Here is a 24,019-nt window from a genome sequence, read left to right on the forward strand (position 1 = left end):
CTCTCTAGAGCCAGTGTTTGGTTTGTCTGTTCTGGGCTACTGTAGAAACACGGTGATGCAACATGGCGGGCTCTAAGGAAGAGGGCCCGCTCCCTTTGTAGATATAAAGGATTCATTGTAAGGTAATGAAAACACAGATCTTGTTTTCAGGTGATTATACACTAATTAAAACATACTTACGAATATTATATTCCATATCTGCCAAGTCTGTTCCGCTACATGCCACTAAATTCTACACACTACACCTTTAAGTTGACTCCATACTTGCACAAACTATTTTAACATGCTCATACTATTTTACCCGAGAACCCAAAAAAAGAAAACCCCAAAATCAAAAATGTCAGATTTATTTCAGAGATACTGACTAGATATGGGAATAAACAAAAGACTCAAACTTCCCAGAGCTGTTTTAGCCCACAAGAACTATGTATGCTTTACTCCCACAAAAATATGTAAACATACTCTATCTTCCTGAGGGCTTCATTCATCCTCCAAGACTTCCTCCCCTCCTCAAATTTTATTAGTGTTTCACTGCAGAATGTGTTCAACACTGCAATTTAGCTCATCATCCAAGCCATCACTCCCCCCATCCTAATTAAGGCTATTACATACGAGGCAGACATCAAAACAAAAGCTACTGTTCCTTTAAATCGTCACCCCTTTTTAATTTTTTGGAGCGACCTCGGGGGGGAAAAAACACGAAAAAAAAAAAAAAAAAAAAAACATAGGCAGGCAAAACCAGAAACTGTTACAAAAACGCACACACTGACACGCAAACCGATACTCCGCTTCACCACAAGGACCAACACACTGACTGACCAGTGCTGTCCAGCCGCGTGAATCAGAGAGCCTGTTGTGTGGATGTGTGCAGCCCTCTGGACTTGGTGGGAGGGGGAGAAGTTTCCCCAAAGACGAGCTTGGATCACTGAGAGACGACGATGCCTTTCTCCTCTAGCTCAGTCTCACACGCTGCTCAGTGGATTTGCTGATTCCCGAAATTATTTCTGCAAGTTATTCAACGGGACTGAGGAGAGATTTTGAGCCAGAGGATGCTCCCACAGGTCATTCGGATTCTGTATGTCTTGTCTTTCTGCTTTTTCCAAGGAGGCTTTATCAGGTGAGGCGCACTAATATTTAATTATTCTCTGTGTGTTTGTGCCAGTTATTTTCTTTCATCAACTGCTTGACATGAACTTTTCGACTATTACAGTTGAAAAGCTACTGGCTGCTCTCATCACATCGGTCATTTTTATAGACTTTTAAACTTGATCAGTAGATTCAGCTCTTTAGATGATCATCTGTTGTGTTTAAAATGTGTTATAGGTTGGGGCAACGGAAAGGTTTGAGGCTATTTTCAAATAACATAATTGATCAGGTGTTGCTTGTAAATTCATAACGTGATTAAATGAGAAAAAAACACAATTTTACAAAGCGCACGTGCAGACATGAGCATGATCTCCACTATAATATTCCAGCTTTTTACGCACAGAGATAACTGTGATCTCTCGTCCCCACAATTAGATATCATAGTCGCAGTTTTTAAAGAAATTCAAATTAGTTATAAGGCTACATGCATGAATTAACTGCTGCAATAAAGATAAGCAAATATCGCACCTTGTCTCCAAGAAGAGCTCAGAGAAAAACCGCTCCTGGTCGCAAACTACCTGTGGAATTTCCGCTTGCATTGCGGGATTGATCGGTGTCTCTTTTAGAAGGTCGAAGGGTAACGTTAGACCCCTGTGTAGGATATTATATTCATGCGGTGATAAACAATTTACTGACAACTGGTGAAAAGAGCGCTCCTTGGGAGAGGACCCGTTCACTGCTTACTGGCTGAAATCTGAAAGATGTCATGCATGCTAAAAAATTTCATCCATGATTTTTTCATAAATAACAGGAATTGCAAGATTAGAGCATCCTTGCAGAGTTGATTAATTAATGTAAGAGAAAAGGGCAAGCTCCAGTCAGTGTGTGTTCAGTGCTTCTGGGGACAGACAAAACAAAAACACTTTCCTCCTATGTTTTTCTCCCACATTCTCTCAGTTTCTTGAACCACACACCTCATCTCTCTTTCCTCCCTCATTTGCTCACTCAGACCATCTGCCAGCAAACAAGATCCCCTCTCTCTTGACCTTCTTCTTTCCATTCCTTCCTTGATATCCCCCTCCCCCTCTCTCTCTTGGTGGCAAAAACTTTTATTTGCAGGGAACATTTTCCTTATTTCATGCCCTGCCAACCTCAGGTGTGAGCGGAAGGGAATTAAGATCTGCATAATCCTGGAGCGGAACAGAGCTGTGACTCCGTGAACCCAGGGGCGAGAAGAGCAGCTCTTAGCCTGGAGAGCAGTCAACTGACAGCACCTCCTCTGAGAAATTATATGCTCTCCTACCAACCACTCTGCTCGCTACGTAGGGAGGGAATGACAGGGAGGAGAGGAGGAAAGGGATCGAGGAGGGCAGGTGTAAAAGGAGGGAAGACAGCCAGAATCTGATGGAGGTGTGGAGAGGTAGGAGCAGAGATGGAGGGTGAAAATGGGAATGGAGCAAACTTAGATGGAGAGAAATGTGAACAAGAAATTGAGAGGGTGATTCATTTAGCTGGAGGCGGCGGGGAGATTAGTAAAGTGGAGGACGAGGCTGGGAGATGGAGAGAAATGGTTCAGATAGGAAAGAGGAGATGAAGTGGAGAGGGAGGGGGGCGCTGGGTATGAGAGACAGGAAGTGTGGTAGGCGATTTGAAAAAAAGATTGTCATGTAAAATAGTACACAAGCTGGATTGGTATGATAGGTTTTGGACTGGATGGTCGTTGCCAACAGGAAATGAGAACCAGGAACGAAGGGTGTAATGAATAAAGTTCATATCGTAGTCTGAGAAGGTGATGGTGGAGGGGTGAGGAGATCTATGCGTGTGTATTGTTGCAATACACTTGTTCGACTTGAATGTCGGCTTGAAAGGAAGCCAAGAACCTGTCTGGTTGCCTGAACCTATTTTTCCACACAGCTTAGTTGCTTGTGGGATCCTTAAAGGATGAAAAATAACACTAAATAAATTGAAATTAAAGCATTTGCACAGACAAAGTGGTTGATTTACGGTGGAAGTATATTGCCTTTGCTGGCAGCGGGGTTGTTGGTCAAACTAGATGACAATTCTTTTGTTCACTTTCCAACTGTTCACCATCTCCTGCAGCAATATGTATCCTAATGCATTTTCTCTTCATGTTGTTTGCACTGCATGTTTCTGGTCTATTTCCTTGTTTTGCTTTGCAAACCTCTTTACTTAGCTGACTTCCAATATGAATCAGTGTGAAGCTAGGACTGGGTATGATTTGAAATGTTTTGATACTTGTGCTAATGTAATATCTAAGTTTCAGTGCCAGTAGATACTATAAAAATACAATTTCAATACCGTACATTGACAAATATTCACAAGTTTATCTATAAAACCCATTTATTCAAAGTAGAGTCAAATTTTCAAGCCAATTCTATATCTGTCGGCCACAATCACAAATCACACTGTTGGAGCCAATTTGGGTGTTGTGATTGGTGAGGTATCAAGGCATTTGCAGTCCAGGAGCCAGATGCATAAACAATGTGTGCACACAAAAACCATGCACACGCCATTTCCCACATATAAACTGGTATTTATAAAAACAGAATGTGTGCACACCTCACGCATTCTTCAGACCAGGCGTACACGTTTTTCTAAAGGGTGGAGGGTGAAGTGATGAGGTAGAGATGAGGTGCGGCCCAGTTGCTAGAATAAAATGTTGGCATTGTACATTTCTGCAAACCATGGATATGTTTGATCTCTACGTTTCACTATGTTTAACACATGGCATATCAACATTTCTACAATGACCGGTTATAGGGAAAGTGACATAGTTCCATGTTAGGAGGAGGCAGGTTGGGTGATTGGCTAGAGAGTTATTTGCATGGCAGAAAGTTGCAAACAGCAGCAGAGATCACTGTTTGAGACCACTGCTCACTTCCCATTTCAACTGACAAAACCAGGTATTTTAAGTGGGACGTTGGGACATTTGTAGCTGTTTAATCCAAACCATTATCTTTCCCTAACCCTAACCAAGTGGTTTTTGTGCTTAAACCTAACTAGACCTTAATCATAGCATTGTCACACCATAAAACATAATTATTCAACTGATAACGGCCATTTAATGCTGTGTTAAATGACACGTGAAACGTTTAAAATGCAATCAACATTGAAATGTAGAGATTCAATGCATCTGTGGTTTGCAGAAACATACAATGCCAAAGTTTTATTCTGGCAATTGGGTTGTAAGGTGAGAATCTTTTAGTAAAACATTGTTTAGGTTGATAACCAGCCGCACTGATTGTGGGGGTGGGGGGGTTGTGTTTACACAGAGATTTGTAAAATGCCGATCAAAGAGTACATTCAATTAACATTTTATTTTGCTATTAATATTATTTTTTATTTTATCCTTAGTTGTGACACACATTGTAAAGTCAGTTAAGATGTGAGCTACAAACTAATCATTGATTACAATTTCTGATTTCTGAGATATCACTGCCGACGATGATTTACAGGTTAATGTAATGAATTAATGATACGGATGCTATAAAGAATCGCACAGCCATGCGTAATGGTTGCGTGTAGTGACAGCTATTCTGGCTGTTGGAGAACCCCTCCCGTTTGTTTCATTGACAGGGGAAAAGCAGGCTGCGAATTGATATGAAAATGGCTGGTTTAGGGCGTGTCTTCATCCATTTATGGCTAATTGTAGGAGTGGAAATGAGGCACGTGTGCCCAGCACCTAAATGACTGAGGTTGCATGGGGCCCCAGGTCAGTAGGGGGCAACAACAGCTATTGTGATGACTTTCACTATTGCACACCTGTGCAATTATTTGCTGTGTTTGGATGATGAGAGGCATAATAGCTGTTACAACTCAAACACGATTGAAAGATAAAGATAATCGATGCAATCTTATTGTGCCTCAAGTCAAACATCAGGTCCATAGCTCTGCAACCCACCAAGAGAAGTCATCTGCTACAGGTTAGATTGTGTGACGTAAAGAACAAACTCAAGCCATCCATCCACCACAGGCATGGTTAGCTAGTTTGACCACTTCCTGTAACTTTTGGACAGTTTGTTGCTAATTAAGCATTGCATGAACACTGACCTCTGAGAGGTTTGTAGAGTTTCTTTGCCTCAACACAAACAGCCATACAAGGACTTTGACTAAATAAAAACAAGTTTTTTTATTGAAATCGGGAACTATCCGATCAAAGAATACATAAACAAGACAAATCTTACCAGAAATTCAATGCTGGCTTTCACTTGGTTCATCGCTTTTGACCTTTGGTCTGTTTGAAGTGTTGAGGTGTGATATCCAGCACCGTAGGTGAAGTCCTAAGCACTAAAGAAGCGACTCTAAAGACACTCATGTAATGTATCCTTAACTCTGTGGTTTGCATGCTCCCCCATCTGGCGTGGAGTGTCATCAACAAGTAGAACTCAAGTTGTGCTGCTTGTATGATCTCACATGCTGACTTTACCAGTATGTAATGATCACAGCAGTGGACACACAGGTTGTACAAATGCACCCACATCATCTGGTCATCTGATATATATCATTTCTATGACAAATTGAAAGTGAAGCGTAGTGAGCAGCGTTGGAGTGAAGGGCAGAGAATCGCACCAAGGATCCCTGCTGTCCTTGCCTCCAGTCAGTGAGAGATCATGAGTCAGAACTGGAAATATCAGAGAATAAGTCTTATCATCCAATGGAGCTGGGTCCTCACAAGCCTGATAATTGGATGTCTTCTTGGATAGTGTGTGTGTATATGAGTGTGTGAAAGGTTTATTAAGGGGAGGCCTACCTTCTTTCCCTCTTAGCTGCAATAAATTAATTGAAGTAGATAATGGCTTTACTTGATCACAAAGGTCAAGCCATCACATCTTCAGAAAGTGGATCAGTAGCAGAGTTATCGAAATAAACAAATTCTATGAGAGACATCTTTGGAGAAAGTCCTCACTGCATTGCTGACATGTTCTCTTTCTCATATTTGGTTTTAAACATGTGGAATTGTCTTAACGTATTGTCACTGGGCTATAAGGAAATTCCACCCTCAAAGTATGAACACTGTTAAAAAACAATTTTAGATATGCATTTCTGGGTCCACATAAGTTTGCTGGCAAGTTTCCTGTGTCCCCACAGATAACTGGCCCAATTAAGATGATGTATATGCCACTGAGATACTTTCAGTGTTACTACAATTTTGTTTAATAACAGAAAAATGTTCAGCTATCTAAACGATTGACAATAAATGTCAAATTTCAGAATTAAAGAGCAAAGCCTTCCAGACTCTCCATTTTGCCAAGTCCAAAAGTCTGTGCTTAAGGCTGAGAGCTCATTATTTTCAATTTCAGATGACTGTTAACTGTAAACTTTGGTGAAGAATGTCCCCTTGCAGCAAAATACTGAACAACTTTTTGATATGTGGGAACTGAAAATGCATGCACTTTCAGTTGGTAAAAATAAGATCAGTCTGATATAAAGTGGATTTTTTCCCTCTTTATGTCCCAAATTAGCTATCAGTCATTATATCAGTGGCATCTAATAACAGCTTTTCCAGCAACCTGTATGCATGACATCTTTCAGGTTTTACTCAGTAGTGAATGGGTTGTTTCCAAAGGAGTGCTTTCTCCGCCAGCTGTTGGTAAATTGTTAATCATCCCATGAATATCCTATCCTACACTGGACTCTAATGTTACCCTTTCAACTCCTCAAAAAGACACCAATCAATCCTGCCAAGCAAGCTGGAATGCTAAAGGGAAGTTTGCGAACAGGATGGGTTTTCTCAGCGCATGTTTTTTTAATTGCAAGTCGGCGGGTGTGGGGTGCAGGGAGAGGAGGAGGATTTGGGATTGGGTAAGGTCAGTGTTAAGAGGAATCACACCAAATGACATCTCTTAGCACAACCACCCTTGAACAAACCTTTTTCTGAACATTAGCTTCTTATTTTAATAACTGTTGTGGAAATTGTTGCAGGTTCAGTTGGATACATGAAGCAGCAGAGCATTGCTCCTAAATGCAGACATTATGATGTGCATGTGGTAGCTGTACTTGATGCTTACAGTAAATAGTACTAAAAATAACATAACCAGTTGTTTAGCCAAGTGTAGAGTGGCTTTTCTAAAGGCTTGGATTTTGCAGCAAAATCAATTTATTCCAGTGGAATCACTATAATCAGTGGATTTGCTTAGGCCTACTATCTACATGATTTTTTTGTGTTGAGTTCAACTTTGTCAAGCTTGCTGTGTGTCAAAGTTATAATTTTACCGACATTGAGTGAGCTCACTTGCTAAGAGAGCCTTTTTCCCCTTCAACAGCTTTTTATTAAATGAAATGATGTACATTCCTGAGAACAAAATCCAGTAGAGAGGAAACAGCTCAGCAGAGAGAAAACAGAAAGAAGCTCAAAGAACTAGCACTGGCATGGTCCCAGCTGGCTAACATGTTAGCAGTTAGCTCACCAATTACAGTAGTTTATCAAATAGCCCTGTGAGCAGTCACTACATCTTCAAGCTTATAGAACCACATCTTTTGTGAATATGCACAGATGACTTTTGCTGTGCCTCTTTCTGGTGTGACCACGTCTTAAAGTTGCTGATCACAGACTTAAATGTGAAATGAATATGGCCTCCCTAAGGAAAAAGGTTAAGGGGCTCTATGTTAAAAAAAAACAAACTCTGACCAGACCAATGTGTACTTCAAGTGTCCTATTCAAATGACTTGAGTCAAAAACTGGTGTTTTCTTTTTGAAGCCTGTTCTAAGACACACCTGTTAATCAGCAAAGAAAAAAACTGTTCCTCACAGGGAATATTCTGGAAAGAAGTAAACACTATTTAGCCAATCCAAACTTCAAAAGCTCAGTTGTTGGGTGAGGACACAATCTTTCTGTGATAGCTTTTAATTAAATTCTGATGGTATTCCCAGCTTGTATAGAAGTATCTGCAACAACAAAGTAATATCTGGAGGCTAGTAAACAGTAGAGAGAAGTGGACTGCAAAGATTGTGTGCCTTCATTTTAAATATTTCACAACCCACAAAGAGCTGAAATTATGGCTTGTCCATTACAAAATATGTGCATGTGAAAATTCGAATGAGAAAATATTTTCACCAGGGAATTGTTTCTGAATTTGATCATTTAGTTTTCACCCAAGGTGAGACAGAAAAAAATTGTCATGCAGAGAACATTTTTACATACCTGCTTCAATTGAAATTTTCACATTTATAGTGCATTGTGTCACATTTAGCTGTAGGTGAAAAAAATGTTCACATAAGAAATCAAATGTGCAAATGACTGAAATGACATGATTTGAATTTACATGGAAGATTTCATTTGTTAATTCTTTTCTAAGGATATTTGTACACGGCAGTTTGAAAAAATTTCAATTGAACGCAACTGAGATTTCACCTTGAGTTAGACTGTCAGACCCTTTTGGGGCTTTCTTGTCCTTTCCCTAAAACACAGGAAATCCCCACATACTTGGCTGATACACAGACTAGAGCAGTGAGGAGTACCGACGAAAAAGGAAGTGTGAAAGGAGGACAGATGGGATGTTTACGTGAGTTAATGACTAAAAAATGAGCACCAAGCTGGAGACAAGAGTTGAACAGACGGTTTGCTCTCCACAGCCAGCACCACCATGAACAGTAGTGGTACATTTATCAATGAAATATGAAGACTAGGGATACAAAGAAAATTCATCAAACGATAAACAAAGAATTGATATTTGTGCCCTGTTAAGCTTTAAATTCCATTGAGGATATGTGCAGGATTTAATTGTAGCATGTTCAAAAAAACTTCAAAACAAGTCATTATTAATTCAGCTCATTCTCAGTGGAACGATTTCTTTTCTCTGCAACTGGTTTAACTTTGTAAAGACACCTTCTTTGCAGCCAGAAAGAGACAGTCACTACAACAGATTTTTTTAAACAATATTTTTTATTGAGGTTTTCCAATTATAACAAACAGTCCATATTAATAAAATGGTCAGTCTTGGTATAAAAAAAGTAATTAAAACTGAGGTGAATATACAGATGTTACTGTAAATACAAGGTACAGAAATCTTGAAAATCACATGGGCTACTCCACTTTATAATCTTATTCCAGTTCCCTCCACCCCAGTCTTTGGCTTTATTGATCATTACCAACATTTTGTTTCAAAGACTCCATGAAACTCCCATAGATATTTTCAAAAACTTCGATCTTTCCTTTAGTAATGTATGTTAATTTTCCCAGAGCAACACGTGGTAATAGGTCCATAATATATCGATTCATACTTGGTTTGCTCACATTTTTCCATCCAATTGTCAGGAATTGTGGAGCAGGTGGACCCAAACACAGAGACCAAAAGCAGGGCTGAAAAAAACCCTCTTTATTTCTCGGACCAGCAGTCAAAAAAAAAACAAAAGCTGACTGGGCTGGGCAGACTCCCGGCACAGAACAGCATAGACTTGCTGAACAAAACAGACAACTCAAGAAAGACTGAACTGAAAACTGGACATAAATACAAACTGAACTAATGAGACAACAAGGAACAGGTGGCACAGCACAAGGGCAGGCTTGGAGCTGATAGGCTGGGGAAGACACTAGGAGCAGGACAGGGCTGACGAGGGTAATGCAGGGCAGGTGTGAAGGGAAAGTGTGGAGGTAAAAGCAGAACAGAGACAGACACACCCACACCTCACAGAGACAGAGACAGAGACTGGGAGGCAGAGGAAAAAACACCAAGAAGACACAGAGAACAGACCAAATAAAAGGCAACCAAACTAACACTATCTCAGAAAGACCCTCAAAAAGTCCAACTCAAAACAAGCCCTCTCCACATAGTCCAATCTTCACAAAACAGAAAAAAGTCTGGAGGGCATGTGGTGAATAATGACAACTAAGGAATTCGAAGACAGACTCACAAGAGTCTCTAGAGTCAGTGACAGAACCATGACACCAATAGCTATGGCTCTCTTAGCTTGTAAGAGACACAAGTCTATTAGTGTTGTGTCACTCTTCTTAGTAATAAAATCACTTGGATAAATACCCAGGATGCACAACTTTGGCAAACAAGGGATTCTGGCTAAACATGTCAGGAACCTCCTTCCAAAAACTTTTGACCACATTACATTTCCATAAGCAGTGAAAGAGTGCTTCTTTAGCATTGTTACATTTGAAGCATGTGTCTGGCGTGTTGGGATTAAAGTGATGTAATTTTGATGGTGTTATATATATTCTTAAAATCCAATTGTATTGTAGCAACTTAAGCCACATGTTAATTGTTTGAGCCTTCAGGCAAACCTCAGACCATTCCTCTTCTGAGATTTCCTCCTGTAAATCTAGTCTCCAGCTTTAAGTTTATCCTCTGAAGACTCAGATGACTTATCAACAAACATTTTATAGAGCAGTAATACCTGTTCTTTACCAACAGTGTGTTTCAATGTAATGTCTTCCAGCATTGAGAGAAGTGGCTGTGTAAGTGAGTGGTTTTGGGAGACAGATAAAATTTCTTATTTGTAAAAACTTAAACAAGTGCCTTGAAGGAATATCACACATTTCTTGCTGTTCAGTAAATGACATTAGCCTTCCATCGTTGTATAGATCCATTATCCTGCTTAACCTCTTGTTTGCCCCTATCTTGAAAGAAGCATCTTCTCCTCAAGGTATAAATTTACTGTTGCCCCATATAGGTGTGAAACCTGACAGTGGGGGGTTTCCCCTATATATTTTTTGGCCTCATGCCAGATGTACATAGTATTTTTTAGAAACATTTTTTTGCGTTTGTCCTCAGCTTCTTTGGTTCAGAAAAGTAAAGGTTGCTGCTAAGCGGTAACCCTTGAACTGAGCATGACTCAATCTCGACCCAGGCTGGAGGTTCTTCTGGGGAGAAGTATCACATGATTGCTCTCAGTGGTGATACCCAATAATACCAGTGAAGGTTAGGGAGTTTAGACCCCCTCTGTCAGAAGGCAGGTAAAATAGAGTAAAATGGAGCCTAGAGTGTCTATTGTTCCAGATGAAGTTGGTAAATACTTTCTTAAATCTCGGGTGGGGGAAAGGGGATTGACTAAAACAAATAGAACAATTTGGGTAATGTATTCATTTTTAAGATGTTAACGTGACTGATTAAGGAGATTGGCATTTAAGTCCATCTCTTAAGTGATTCTATTACAGATTCCACAATAGGGTTATAGTTGGCCAGAATCAGATAATTCAATTCAGGTGTGATTTTAATTCTCAAATAGGTGAAAATGGAATTTGTATTCTAGGTTGCTGCCTCTTTTGTACATTTAGATACAGTATTGATGATTTATTCATATGTACTTTGTAGCTTGAAAATTCCCCAAAACTTTTAATTAAGTCTAACAGAGATGGCATTAAATACTCAAGGTTTGATGAAAGAAAAAAAAAAGACAACATCATCTGCATAAAGTGATATTTGACGTTCTGAGTCTCCCACTGAGATCCCCTGTATAGATGGAGTTCCTCTAATAGCTATCGCAAATGGCTCCATTGCTGACACAAATAGCAATGGGGAGAGGGGGCAACCTTTATGTGTAGATCTGTGCAATGTGAAGGGTGTAGAAGTATTATTATTTGCACTACTTCAGCTGTTGGGTCCTAATATATTGTCCTAATCCATTTGAGGAAGCCTTCTCCTATTCCAAACCTCTCCAAACAGATACTTCCACTCAATTTGATCTAAAGATAGCTGTGCTGTGTTCAGTTACCCTCTTTTTTCATAAAGGATCATTAGTACCCTTCTAACATTATGAAAAGTCTGCCTCCCCTGGGTGAAGCTGTTTTGGTCATCTTTGATCATGTCCAGCAGTAACTCTTCAAGGCGTCTCGCCAATGTCTTGCATAAGATTTTGCTATCTGTGTTGAGCAGTGAGATAGGTCTATATGATGCACAGTCAGTGGGAGCCTTTCCTGATTTTAGCAGTAGAGTGATTAGTGCCCCTCTGAGAGATGGTGGCAGATATTCCTCTTTGTATGACTCCAATAGCATATCTAAGAGTGATTGTTTCAGCTTATTTTAAAATCATTTATAAATCTCTATAGGAAGCCCGTCTGGACCAGCTGCCTTTCCCCCCCTTCATGCTGGTGATGGCTTCTGAGAGCTCATCAGCTCCTAAAATATTGTCTAGTTTTTCTTTTGAATCAGCTGAGATAGCGGGAAATCTAATAAGCTTAGAAAATGGTCCTGTTGGCCTGAATCTTTATGTTTGGATGTATAAAGTTTTTCATAAAACATTCTAAAAGCATTATTTATTTCTGAGGGGTCTTTTGGTATTTTACCTTAATTTGAATGGCATCGATGAAATGCCACCTAGATGGATTCATAATATGTTTAGAGTTATTAAACAATGAGGAAATTGGTGAATGATCAGAAATTAATGTACTGTCATACCAATAATCAGACATCAGACCCACAGAAACCAAGAAATAGTCAATACGTGAGTGGGTTTAATTAGTGGCAGAATAACAAGAATATTCTCTGGATACTGGTTTAAATGACCTCCACACCTCATACAAATTAAAATCTTTAAATCTTAAAATCTCTGCACGGTTGAAATCCTCCCCTATGATATAGTGACCTGGCAGGGAGGATGGAGTTAGAAAAATAATTTTGAAAAATAAGGGAATATCCTCATTAGAACCATATATATACTGACAATATTCAAAGTATCTGTAAGAAGGGTGTTGTGAATAATGGAGTATCTGCCTCTTGGTCAGTAATTGTTCTAATTATATTTAGATGAATGGATTTATGTAGAAGAGTTGGCACCCCTCTAGCATGGGAAGAGTAGGAAGCTGCAGTGACCTGGCTGTTCCATCTTTTCTGGATCTTTTGAATATCACTTTGCGGTAAGTGAGATTTCTGTAAAAGTAGTATTTTGGAATTCAGTTGCTTAGCTCTATTTAGAAATTCCTTTAGTTTGGATAAGTTATTTAGCCCACATAAGTCCATGATGTTATCTTAAATTCTGTATTGGAAGTCATATTCTGTTATCTAAACATCAATATAACAGTATGGAAAAAATAAGAAACATGTACACCTGAGTATAATAGTACTGCCTATATCAGAGCGCTCAACAAGACTCCCTTTGCAAGCTGTTATACGAACAAAAAATAAAGACACCATAACATGAAAAAGATGGAACAAAACATCCCATGTGAAGTTCCCCGAACAACCCTCACCCCTCCCCTTGTTCAACACTGAACTCCCCTTTCCCTCCTAAAGACTCTAGTTATGGAGCTACAGAATCTGGTCCACAAAAACTGAGGAACAGATTATTATTTTTGATAACCTTCATTTCTACAGGGAGGGGCCATTGACAGCATGCTCTGTTTTCCAAGGCTGCCTTGAGTACAGAACATACAGAAAAATAAAAACAAAGTTTCCAGTATACAAATTTGAAGTGACAAACAACAAGATTTACAGCAAACGTACAGAGACGACATTCAAAGAAATTCAATCAGATACATCAACATAGAAAGCATGCACATTAATTGTCTACAGATTAAATGTCTACAGAACAAGTCCCTATCATGTGTCACTCCACCCTAATGTTTGATACATTTATATAGAAAAATTAAACTAAAAGAAAAAAAATAAAGAAAAAGCTATTAGTAAAGTATTTCCCCATTAAGGTGTCGATGCATTTCATTCACCTGTCAAGGCAGCCTGTTAATGGCTCTTTAAATGAAATACAATCAAAAGTCCCTGGCTATCAAAAGAAGGTTTAGCTGCCCAGTTTAAAACTATCTTTGAATGAGGATTATTTCAAATTTGTTATATAAAGTAAAAATGTGATATTGGGAGTATAAAGACAAAGCTTATCCTTAACAGAGTAACAAAAAAAGTACTTTGAATGACACACAAAGAAAACAACTAACTTTGACTGTATACATATCCTACATAAATTATTTTTTAACAGCGTGTACATCCGCAGGAGAAGTGAGAGAGTTGCCTTCGTGTGTCACCTGGAAAGATGATGGATGTTATATTCTATAACGCAGTCCCATGGCTCTGCATCTCGTTTTAGCTCAGTCGTACGTAGGCTTTGCGCTTCTTATCCGTCTCCCTGGCAACATTGTGGAAAAACTTTATATGATGCTTTTTAAAATGAATTTTTGCTTTTTCATATACAGCCGACATCACTTTGGTTGTGTCCTTGTAGTGTAAGGACTTTATCAGAAGTGTTTTAGATGTTGCATTGGGGTTCGATCTAAAGCCAGACAGAACTTTAGGCGCCCTTTCAATAATGATCAGTGCTGGAAATGACTCAGTGCCCAGTACTTCAGGGATCCGTTTTTCCAGAAAGGCATATGTACGTTAGGCGTACATTAGATCTGCGGCTGTGGTTTTCTAGGTCCTCCATTTTCACCATCAAACTCTCAACCTGTTGTCTCAGGTGTTTGGTTGTTTTATTCAGTGTTGAGACATCGTCTTCCACCCCTCCAAGATTCTCCTCAGCCTCCATTAACCAGCCAGAGTATTGTTTTAGTTCACCTTGCATAGATCGTATTGACTATATCACCATATCAAATTTTGATGCAAAGTCTTCCTTTATCTTAATATAAATTGTGAACTGCACTCAGAAATTCACCTGAGGATTTATCCGTTGATGGGTCATCTCTCTCCTTGTCCTCCATGGCAAAAGTTAATTGTGGTTGGGGAGGTGGTGATTTTCCTTCAGTTAGAGTTTCAGTAACCTTTTTAGTCCTTTTCCTGCATCCAGTCACTGGTTACACCATTGTGACTGAGTAAATTGAATTTTCTTTTTCTCTCCTGCTTATCAAAGAGTTTATTACAATATTAGAGCAGAGCAACAACTGAACTACATCTGATCAACATTGTGCCATGACCAGAAGTCCAGTCACTACAACAGTTACTTTGGCAAAAACTAACAAACCTGTCTCCTGATCATAACGTTTTGTCATGAGCAACTGTTCGTAAAAATAGGTGGTTTGCAAGACGCATACTTGGCCACACAGTCTAATCTAAAATCTCTGACAGGAAAGCAGTGTCTGACACAGATCTGCCCATTGCTTCAGTGGGCATTAGATTTGTGTTTGGATATATGGTGGAGGTGACAGCGTACTGATGGTTTCTACTAGCAGCCAGCCTAAGCTGACACCTCAGGCTGAGAGATGTGACTGATGGTTTTTGGCCCATTTCAATCAAACCACATATGACCTTTCACTGTTTCTGTAATATGAAATTGTTTATAACAGCCTCCTTTGCCACATCTTAAGACATACTCATTGTGATCCTGATGCTTGAGGATAAAAACAGCAGTTTTGTCCTCAGGATGTATATCTCCTGCAATATCACAATTATCTTTTCTCTTATTAAGAATCTCCCCATGGGTTTAAAAGCTATGATCATTGATATCTTACAAAATGATATTTTCCATCCTGGAAGAGAAATGGGTATCTCTCTCTGCCTTTTGCTTGCGCACACTAAACCATGTGTTTGTGACATGCCTCTGCTGCCAGCTGAAATCAAAACTCCAAGCCACTGAATAATAAATGCAACATGAAGTGTAACTGATGCACATCAGCTCAGGGTAAACTTTTAATCTCTGCAGATATGTAGCTGGCTAATGCTAAACTGGAAGAGAATTAAAATGGAACACTGTCAATTGGTCATGGAGGGAACCACCAAAATCTTTCAGGCGTTCATTCGCAGATGTTCAAATCAAATGTGTTTGGCTGTTTCCTGCACGTCATTCACTTCACACACACGTAGGATACGAGGTTGTGCCTGTTGTAAAATAAAGCAGTTAGTTAAATTTAGCTTCTCATGGCCACAAGCTCTTCTAGTATATAAACTAGAGTGCCACTAGACTTAATCCAAAATAAACAGAAGTAGAGAAAGGAAAGAGAAAGTGATGTAGGTTTTTGCTGTTGCAAAGTTTCATCAAATGAAAACTGGTCTGATCAATATTTTTACATTGATAATGGATAAAATTTCTATGTATAATATGAAAGGGGTTGCTCATAGTGACGAAAGCGCAGAGAATTATCAGTGGACTCCGCAGTTCTCCTCAGCTCTTTTTGGCGTCTTTCATCTTCTTTCATCGTCTTGTATCGGTTTTATGGTCCAAACTTTATTGGTTGGATTCACTCTCAGAACTCTCAGCAGCTTTGTTTTCAAAGGTCAAATTTTTCTTTAAACAGTAACCTCAACATTAAGGATAATGTAACGATCAACCACCAGTTTCAATGATCACATTTTGTTTGTGATTTTGGCATGGTGGAGGGCTAAAAATATTACAGTACCCATGAGCTTTGGCCACTGTTGCTATGGAGAAGAAGCCAGTCAGAAGTGCGAATCAGAGCAGTAATGAATTCAACGCAAAACACGGGTCCATAGTTGCTGAATTCACTCAAAAGTAACCCAGAAATTTAAGGTAATCTAATTTACACTATTGATTATAGAAATTAAAAAAAAATCCTCAACACTGTTGTTCTTAGCTTCCATCCGCCATTAGTGGCACATGTGACTGAATTTTAAGCTTGATGATCGGCTGATTCTTGCTGGAATGCACCGTAGTTAAATTCTACCCTGGGATTTTTATGTACACAGGCTTGTACTTTCAGCTTTTTTAGTCAAAGAACCAGATATTTCCTAACAAAGTTATTCATCTTTGGTACTGATAATTTAACCAGGAGACTTCTACAGGTCTTCTACAGAGCTCCAACTGTGAGTCACATAGCATTGTCCAGGGGAAAAATGAATAGGATTTTTTATTCTGGAACCAGGAGCAACCCAAATAGCTCCTCACACTCTGTATAGGCCTACGTAAATCCTACTATTACTGTAGTACATGTCATCAATACTACAATCAATAAGACAATGGCCCAACACTACAGTCAAACTGCTAGTTTGGAGAAAAACCTTTCAGCAAAATACATTTTATGCTCTGGATAGCTGAGATGGAGGCACAGTTGTGGGGGGTTAAGTGGCTTGCCTACAAATACATGGGTTTCTTTTTTTCAGAAATGTTTCACTCTGTGCACTGACCAAAACAGCGCTGCACACAGTGTGAGTCTCGTCAACATACTGTAGGCAACAAAATATGTGACACAGAAGTAAGGTAATGCAATTAAGTGGACCTCTCCACTCTTCTTCTCTGGCCCTGGCAGATTAAAATGGCCACTTATTGACTCGAGCAGCACTTTGGCTCTGAGGTTCACTGCCACAGGTCATTATGTTCTCTGCAATTAGGAACATGAAGTGGGGACCCATTATGAAACCCTCCATCATGTCGTTATGTCTGACCATACAGTTCATGCTGATTAAAATTCACTTTCAGGGGAAAATGACATGTCTGGCCTCTGAAAACCAGACCTCATAATATATGGTCAAACAAAAAGAAACAAGGAGTCAAACTGAAGCTCTGCTTAGTAATTGAATCCAAATCTCATTAACTAAATCATTTAGAATGACTATAGTGCCATTAATCACCAGTTGCAAAGATCTGTAATTTATCAGCCAAATATTGCAGGCTAAAGCCAATAGAGGTAGAGCGAACTACAAATCAACTAGTCCTCCAAATGAAATGACAAAATACGTCATTGATCCATTAGAAGCATTTTTTGATCTGTGCCCCTTTCAGCAGTTTTCAGCAGGACTACATCATTTGTGTGTGCCTTCCAAAAGCCGTTACAAATCACTGTTTAAAATATATATTTTATGATTTGACAACACTGTGGTTGGTTTGGGTACAAAAACGACTTGGTTAGGTTTAGGAATAGATTATGACTTGGTTTAAAATAAGTACTTTGTTTATCTTAGGGAAATATTATGTTTTGGTTAAAATTACTACATGCTTAAGGTTAGGTGACTTTCATTGTCAAGGTTACAATAATAACTATGTGGTGAAAGGGAAACGTGAAATTTGTGCTTGGAAAGGGAAACAAACAGTTTTGTTGTCCCTGTCACTTGAACGTAAATTTTTGTCATTTTTGTGAACTTGCATAAATGACTGATCCTGTCATCATTCTTGGGAAGACTGTCACCTACAAACACTGTAATCATTAACTCAACCTTACCTATTAGCTTTAATTTTGGTAATTTTGGCTGTTTTGTAACAAATCTAAATTTGCTGTCAATTGATATACAACAAATTTGCTGAATACTAAGGCACAGTGAATTCATTAAATACACTGGTTATGTACAGTATATGATAGGAATCAAGATCAGACAAATAAAAAAGTAAACTAATGAGAAGGAAGATCTGTGACAAATAGTACATGACATGTATGAGCTTTTTATAAGAATCATTGTAATTTTAGGCAGATTTAGTTAAATATAAACCAGTGTTAAGATTCACTCAGAAGCCAAGCTTGTTTGGGGAGAGATCTACATAAATTGAAACAAATGCGCTACTTATTGCAATGCCGTTGTATGTTCATTTTTATGGAGCTTCTGATAGTATTTGCATTTTGTATGTTATTTGCCAAAATAATATATAATAATACTCACACTCCTAAAAGTTGCTTGCAATGGTTTAGTCAGAGAGGAACATTCCTATAACTATACCGTAACATCACACTGATTAAAAGAGCCTCCATGTGGCTCATGTACATGTGAACCTCTTAGAGATGGCACACCCAGGTCCCTCTTAATGAAACCAAGGTGTAGCTGCACTGAAAATAAAAGCCCAAACAACAAACAGTATTTCCTCTGCCTCCATTTTACTTGTTCCTTTCCAGCCGAGGTCTCACATGACCAGTGAAGCAGAATTTGTTGTGTAATAAAGGGGGGTCGAGAGGGTCGTTGAGGGGGATTACAGCTGTGTTCGTCAGATAATACAATGGCAGTAGCATGAAATGAGAGTGGTCCATGTTGGGATACAATGCAGGAGCCTGTATAATTCCTCCACACGCTGAATAAATCTGTATCTGATGTTGGGGCACACAACTGTCACACACTCTAGAGAGAACCAAATTACAAGGAATAGCCCTTATCACAGTTTCACCACCAGTATATAATAAGCCTGAGAGATGCATTGATGGTCATGGGGTTGCTTTGTGTATGAAGCAGAGAGAGCAGAGACTAAATGTTTACCTTATTGATATTCAGCTCTTTATGCTGCAACAGGAAAGCATCTAATAGGGTCTCTAATAATCTGTTTCTATAGAAATAGCTCTGTATTGATGGTTGGGTATACTGTAGGTGTCCATTATATGACACTTTGTGATATAAGTGTTGTGTTTGTCATAACTGGCTTGCAGGTGACTGTCTTTTATACACAGTGCAAAGCTTTTTCAAGGGTAAGACACCACAGATCATGTACTTCCACAAATCCATTGCGCTCTGACCTGCGGTTCACTGGCAGACTCTTTTCTCCCCACATTAGTGAGATGACTAGTTGTCCTTGACAGGTGAAGTGCACTATTAAATTGTAATGATATCGAAGTGTGCTCAACTTTTAAAAAAAAAAAAAAAAAACTGGCAGTAGCCAAATCAAGTTTTTCTTAAGGGAAAAGCACAGCAGTTTGAGCATATAGTAGCTTTGGCTGTGACTCCACCAAGGATGTTTTCTTAAAATAATTGCCGTAGTAGCACTCCTGTATAAACTAAAATAAACCTCATTTGGTTGTAAAATTTTAGATATTCTAGTTCTCCACAGACTTATTATTTCTCTTACTGTCGGTGTAGTCAGAAGGAAATCACTGTTTGTGGATTGAATGAGAAAGAGATATATATACACATATTTTATATCAGACTAATCAAATCCACATGGATCTTGTTGGACATAAAACTAGCAAACCAATTTTATAAACATAGTGAGTTTATTCATTTTATAGAGCAAATGTTGCAGACAGGACACTGTGGGATATTTTAGCAAGATATTGCCATTTTTTAAAAAAAAAAAAAAAAAAAGGATTTTGGAGTTTTTTTTTGCTTCTAGATGTTTTTAGAGAGTTCTTGCACTTAAAAAGTTTATTCCAGTGATTCATTATTACATTTTCAAGTTTAGGGACTTGCGAGAGATATAAACTGAAGCAGCAGAGGTTGAGATATCAGTAATTTTAGTTCATAATACAGATCAAGCTCCAAAAACACTGGATCCTACAATTCTCATAATGCAACTCAATATTTCATTAGACCTTCCCTGCCTGTTAAAAGCCCTCATCTTTCAAACTGCACAGCCCAGTTTGTAATGCGTGCTTTCTGTTATAAATTTCAAGTCAAACCGAAGATAACCCTGATGACATCAGTATGACATCATCAGACGAGCATGACTCCATGATGAGTAAACTGACCTTTATGTGTAAAATTGGTGCCCCTTTAATGTAGTTGTGTTATGTTATTTTGTATTCAGTTATAAATGGTTCAATGCCTGGGCAAATATCTGGTGCAAAAGCAGACACCTTTGTTTTGCTCTTCTTTTACTTAAATAAATGAAGAGGGGCTAATACAATATTAACAATATGACAGGTTGTGCACAAAATGTCAAGTTTTCAGATGAGGATTTGGAAGTAGTCTGAGCCACATTCATCACAAAGTCAGCCTATTAGATTAGAGCCTTTAATTAACTCAACCCCTTTCCTCATTCATTTAGTGACCAGATAGGCACTTGTCTTTGACTGAAAGGCCAGATTCTGTTGAAACATGTTAGTGGGACCAGACTGTTTTTCTAAATTGTCTGTAGAAAATTGTCATTAATCAGTTGTAACTTTTTTAAACTGATAGTAACACTGAATGTCTAATAGTAATATAAATATTTCAGACCCAACCAGAGACATTGCAGGTTGCAGACCTCTAAGAATTTATAGAAAAGGCTTAGAATATGATATAATTAATAAGTAATTAATGTAATAATTATGGATTCTCCGTGTTGTATTGAGATCATATATCAATCAAGACTACATGTTTTTATTTTTCTGTTTAAATTTTTTTAGACAGGCTGTCATGCATGCACTTGATTTGAAGGGAGAAATGATAACATTTGTGTTTTCTTGGTGCCATTCTTTAAATTACCTTTATGCCTGCCTTTGGTGAGGTTAAAACGGGATTATTACAGTTTATTTTATTTATTACAGTGTGGTTAAAATTTATAACATGCCCTCTATAAAATATTATGTCATAAACTCATATTCATTTCTACAATATGCAACACCAAAGTAGTTAAGCTCAGCAGATTTTGGACATATTGTTACTGCCACATACAAGATATATGATAAGAAACACAACTTAATTGCTGTTTATCAAAAAAAGAATGGTCAAAAGCAACTTCAGTTAAAACTTTTGTTCGGTCAAACAATTGCATTGTCATTTCAAGGTAAGTGAGCGAATATTTCCCCGCCTTAGTCTTCAAATTTAACTGTGGAAGTCACATTGACATTGAGTAAAAACTGTAGACATCATGTTCAAGAAGAATGTGTTCTGACATTTTTATGGCTCTTTGGAGGACAGAAATATGATGTTTGACCTGATGCTCTAAAGATGTTATTTTATTGTGATTTGTAGCTGGTGACGCACGCTCGATTAGTCATGCATGGCCATACCTCGTTCATGGTTATCTCAGGCCACACTGTAGGCTCAGAGCTTTCTAAACATCCATACCAGAGCTGGAGACATCTCTTTATCGTGTTGAACAGACCTAGTGTGAGTCCTGAATGTATTTTTTCTCGCACCTTGGTGTCTGACCATAGAGACTGTATTTGTCTGCATGTCCCCACAAGACGCCCACGTTGTCTGAAATAGTTATGTCAAATCCTATGGTTCTCTTTTGATGAGAAATGTTTGCTTTTCAATAAATGGGTGGTACGCTCGATAAATGCATCAGATGGACACTGTTGTTGGTGCTACGTAATGTCATTTATCCCACCAGCTATTTCTAAGACAAACACTTTTTTTAATCTTTGTAATATGTGTCCACAGTGTAAGGTGTATTACACAAACATAAAACAATTCCAGTTTCAGTTTCAGCCTCACTCTTATACAGTGTAGTAATTAAATCTACATGATAGAAAAACATGGAGAAAGCACAACACTGTATGTCAAACAGGATTAGTTCATAGTCTGTCTGAACTTGTTTTTCCTTAACAGGCTAAAGAATTACCATAGCCATATGCCTTTGTTCTCTGGAAAAACTGCAAGACATGCAATGCGTGTCCAGCACCAAAGGGGCTCTTGTGAATAAGACATCACCCTGGAAAAAGTGCACAAAGCAAATGGAGCAGTGCCTGAGTTTTCTCTTGGACCCAAGCCTCTGAGGAAATCTCATGGAGCCAGTGTCTGTCTTGCCCGTGGGTTTCTCAAAGCTATGTTAAAAAAAGGGACATTTCTACTTAACCAGCAGCTTTGTTCCATCACAGACCTGTCTACTCAGACATAATCAATGATTTGAGGATGGCACTATCAATACTGTTGTTCACTCAGACTGTAGTTAAAGCCTCCTTTGTGTTTTGTGTTGTGTTGTGTTTTCACAGGCAAAGATGAAAACATGACAACTGTCAACAATCTGTCATGCACTGTCCTTCTAAATATAATTTACCATATTAAGTATTGGCATTAAAGCAGCTACATTTAATATTTTTATATGAACAATGGGTCGCATGACTACATGTATAGAAAGGTGTCACTAAGTTATGAACCCACAGAGAATTATCACCCAACTAGTTCCCCTCAGCTCTGCAGAGCTTTGTAGTATCTTTCAGATCATAATTGAAGAAGAACTTAATGGCAAGCTGAAAAGCAGTGTTTTGGTGCCTTCTCTGGTTGAAAGTTTCAAGCCTGTTTCACCTCAGACCACACCCAGCATCAGTAATGGGTTTGGTCAGAAATGTTCTCTGTTGCACCCATAGACTGTAAAAAAAATATGGACGTAGTCACCGTGAGGTCACCCATTGGTTTGTGGACTGCCGTGTTGAAGTCTCAAGTTTAGCGATGTGACCATCACCATCTTAAGTTTTTGGAGCCAGAAGTGACCATATTTGGACTAGAGGTCGGAGCTGACCCTAGTGCTAGCTGCTAGCTCAGTTAGCACTATACATTTATAGTCTATGGTAAACTGTGATAATGCTAATGCTAATGTAATTTTTGCTAACGAAAAACAGTCCTAAAACCATTAAAACACAATATACTCACCGGAAAACTGAACAGCCGATTACTTAGAGGGTCTCTAGTACAACCAAATGCTGAACAAGACTTTTTAGGTGACCAACATGTTACAATTAACTTTAATGAACTGAAAACACTCTGTGAAATATCAGCTATACTCTATCAATCTGGGGTTACGCCATGGTTACGTTATGTAATCAACGTTGTTGCCGTGGTAGCAACTTGTCAATCACAAGGTAGCCACGCCCTAAAGCATATGCTGCTTTATCATCTATTTTACTGTAAATGGGACCATAATTTACAAAATGAACACCATGCTGTATTGAAGAAGACTTGAAACTAGCTATTGAGACCATAAACTCATTAGGAAAGTGTTTACTGAGGTAATACATCAAGTGAGAAGTAGGGTCATTTTCTCATAGACTTCCATGCAATCAGACTTCTTTTTGCAACCGGTGGAGTTGCCCCCTGCTGGCCATTACAAAGAATGTAAGGAGCGACCCACTTGGTTGCACCTGTAACCACGCCAAACAGTGAAGTAACTGGGTCCTGGAATGCATCACTGCAGCAAGGGGAGAAGTTAACTGGAGGTCAGCAAAGACACGATTTTCAGCGGGTGTTAAAGGGGACGTATTATGCTTTTCCTTATTTTCAGACATATATATAATGTCACAATGTTGGATGTTCATGTTAAAAGTGGCGGACGTGTCAAATAACGAGGTAAACGTATCGTAGCAGTAATCCCTGTGAGCAAAAAGCAGCAGTGTCAGACTGTTCTGAACACTCCGTTTCCAACGGTTTTCTCTACTTTCAGCCCGAGCTGACGTCAGTTCATGACGGATTTCTGCTGCTACATCTGCTACGTGCAAAGCGCACGAGTTCGGTGCTG

The 24,019-nt window shown here is 38.8% G+C and overlaps 1 protein-coding gene across 2 annotated transcripts in view; it reads left to right on the top strand.

The window, feature by feature from the left end:
- The first annotated feature begins 634 nt into the window (after positions 1-634).
- Positions 635-24,019, top strand: part of glra4a (glycine receptor, alpha 4a) — a 56,714-nt gene continuing 33,329 nt past the window's right edge. For both annotated transcript variants that reach the window (XM_044362805.1, XM_044362804.1), the window contains exon 1: positions 635-1,117. In XM_044362805.1, coding sequence (XP_044218740.1) covers positions 1,050-1,117 — 68 coding nt within the window. In that variant the 5' untranslated portion in view covers positions 635-1,049. The remainder of the gene's footprint in view (positions 1,118-24,019) is intronic.

Source organism: Thunnus albacares, chromosome 10 (assembly GCF_914725855.1).
Source record: "Thunnus albacares chromosome 10, fThuAlb1.1, whole genome shotgun sequence".
NCBI lineage: Eukaryota > Metazoa > Chordata > Actinopteri > Scombriformes > Scombridae > Thunnus > Thunnus albacares.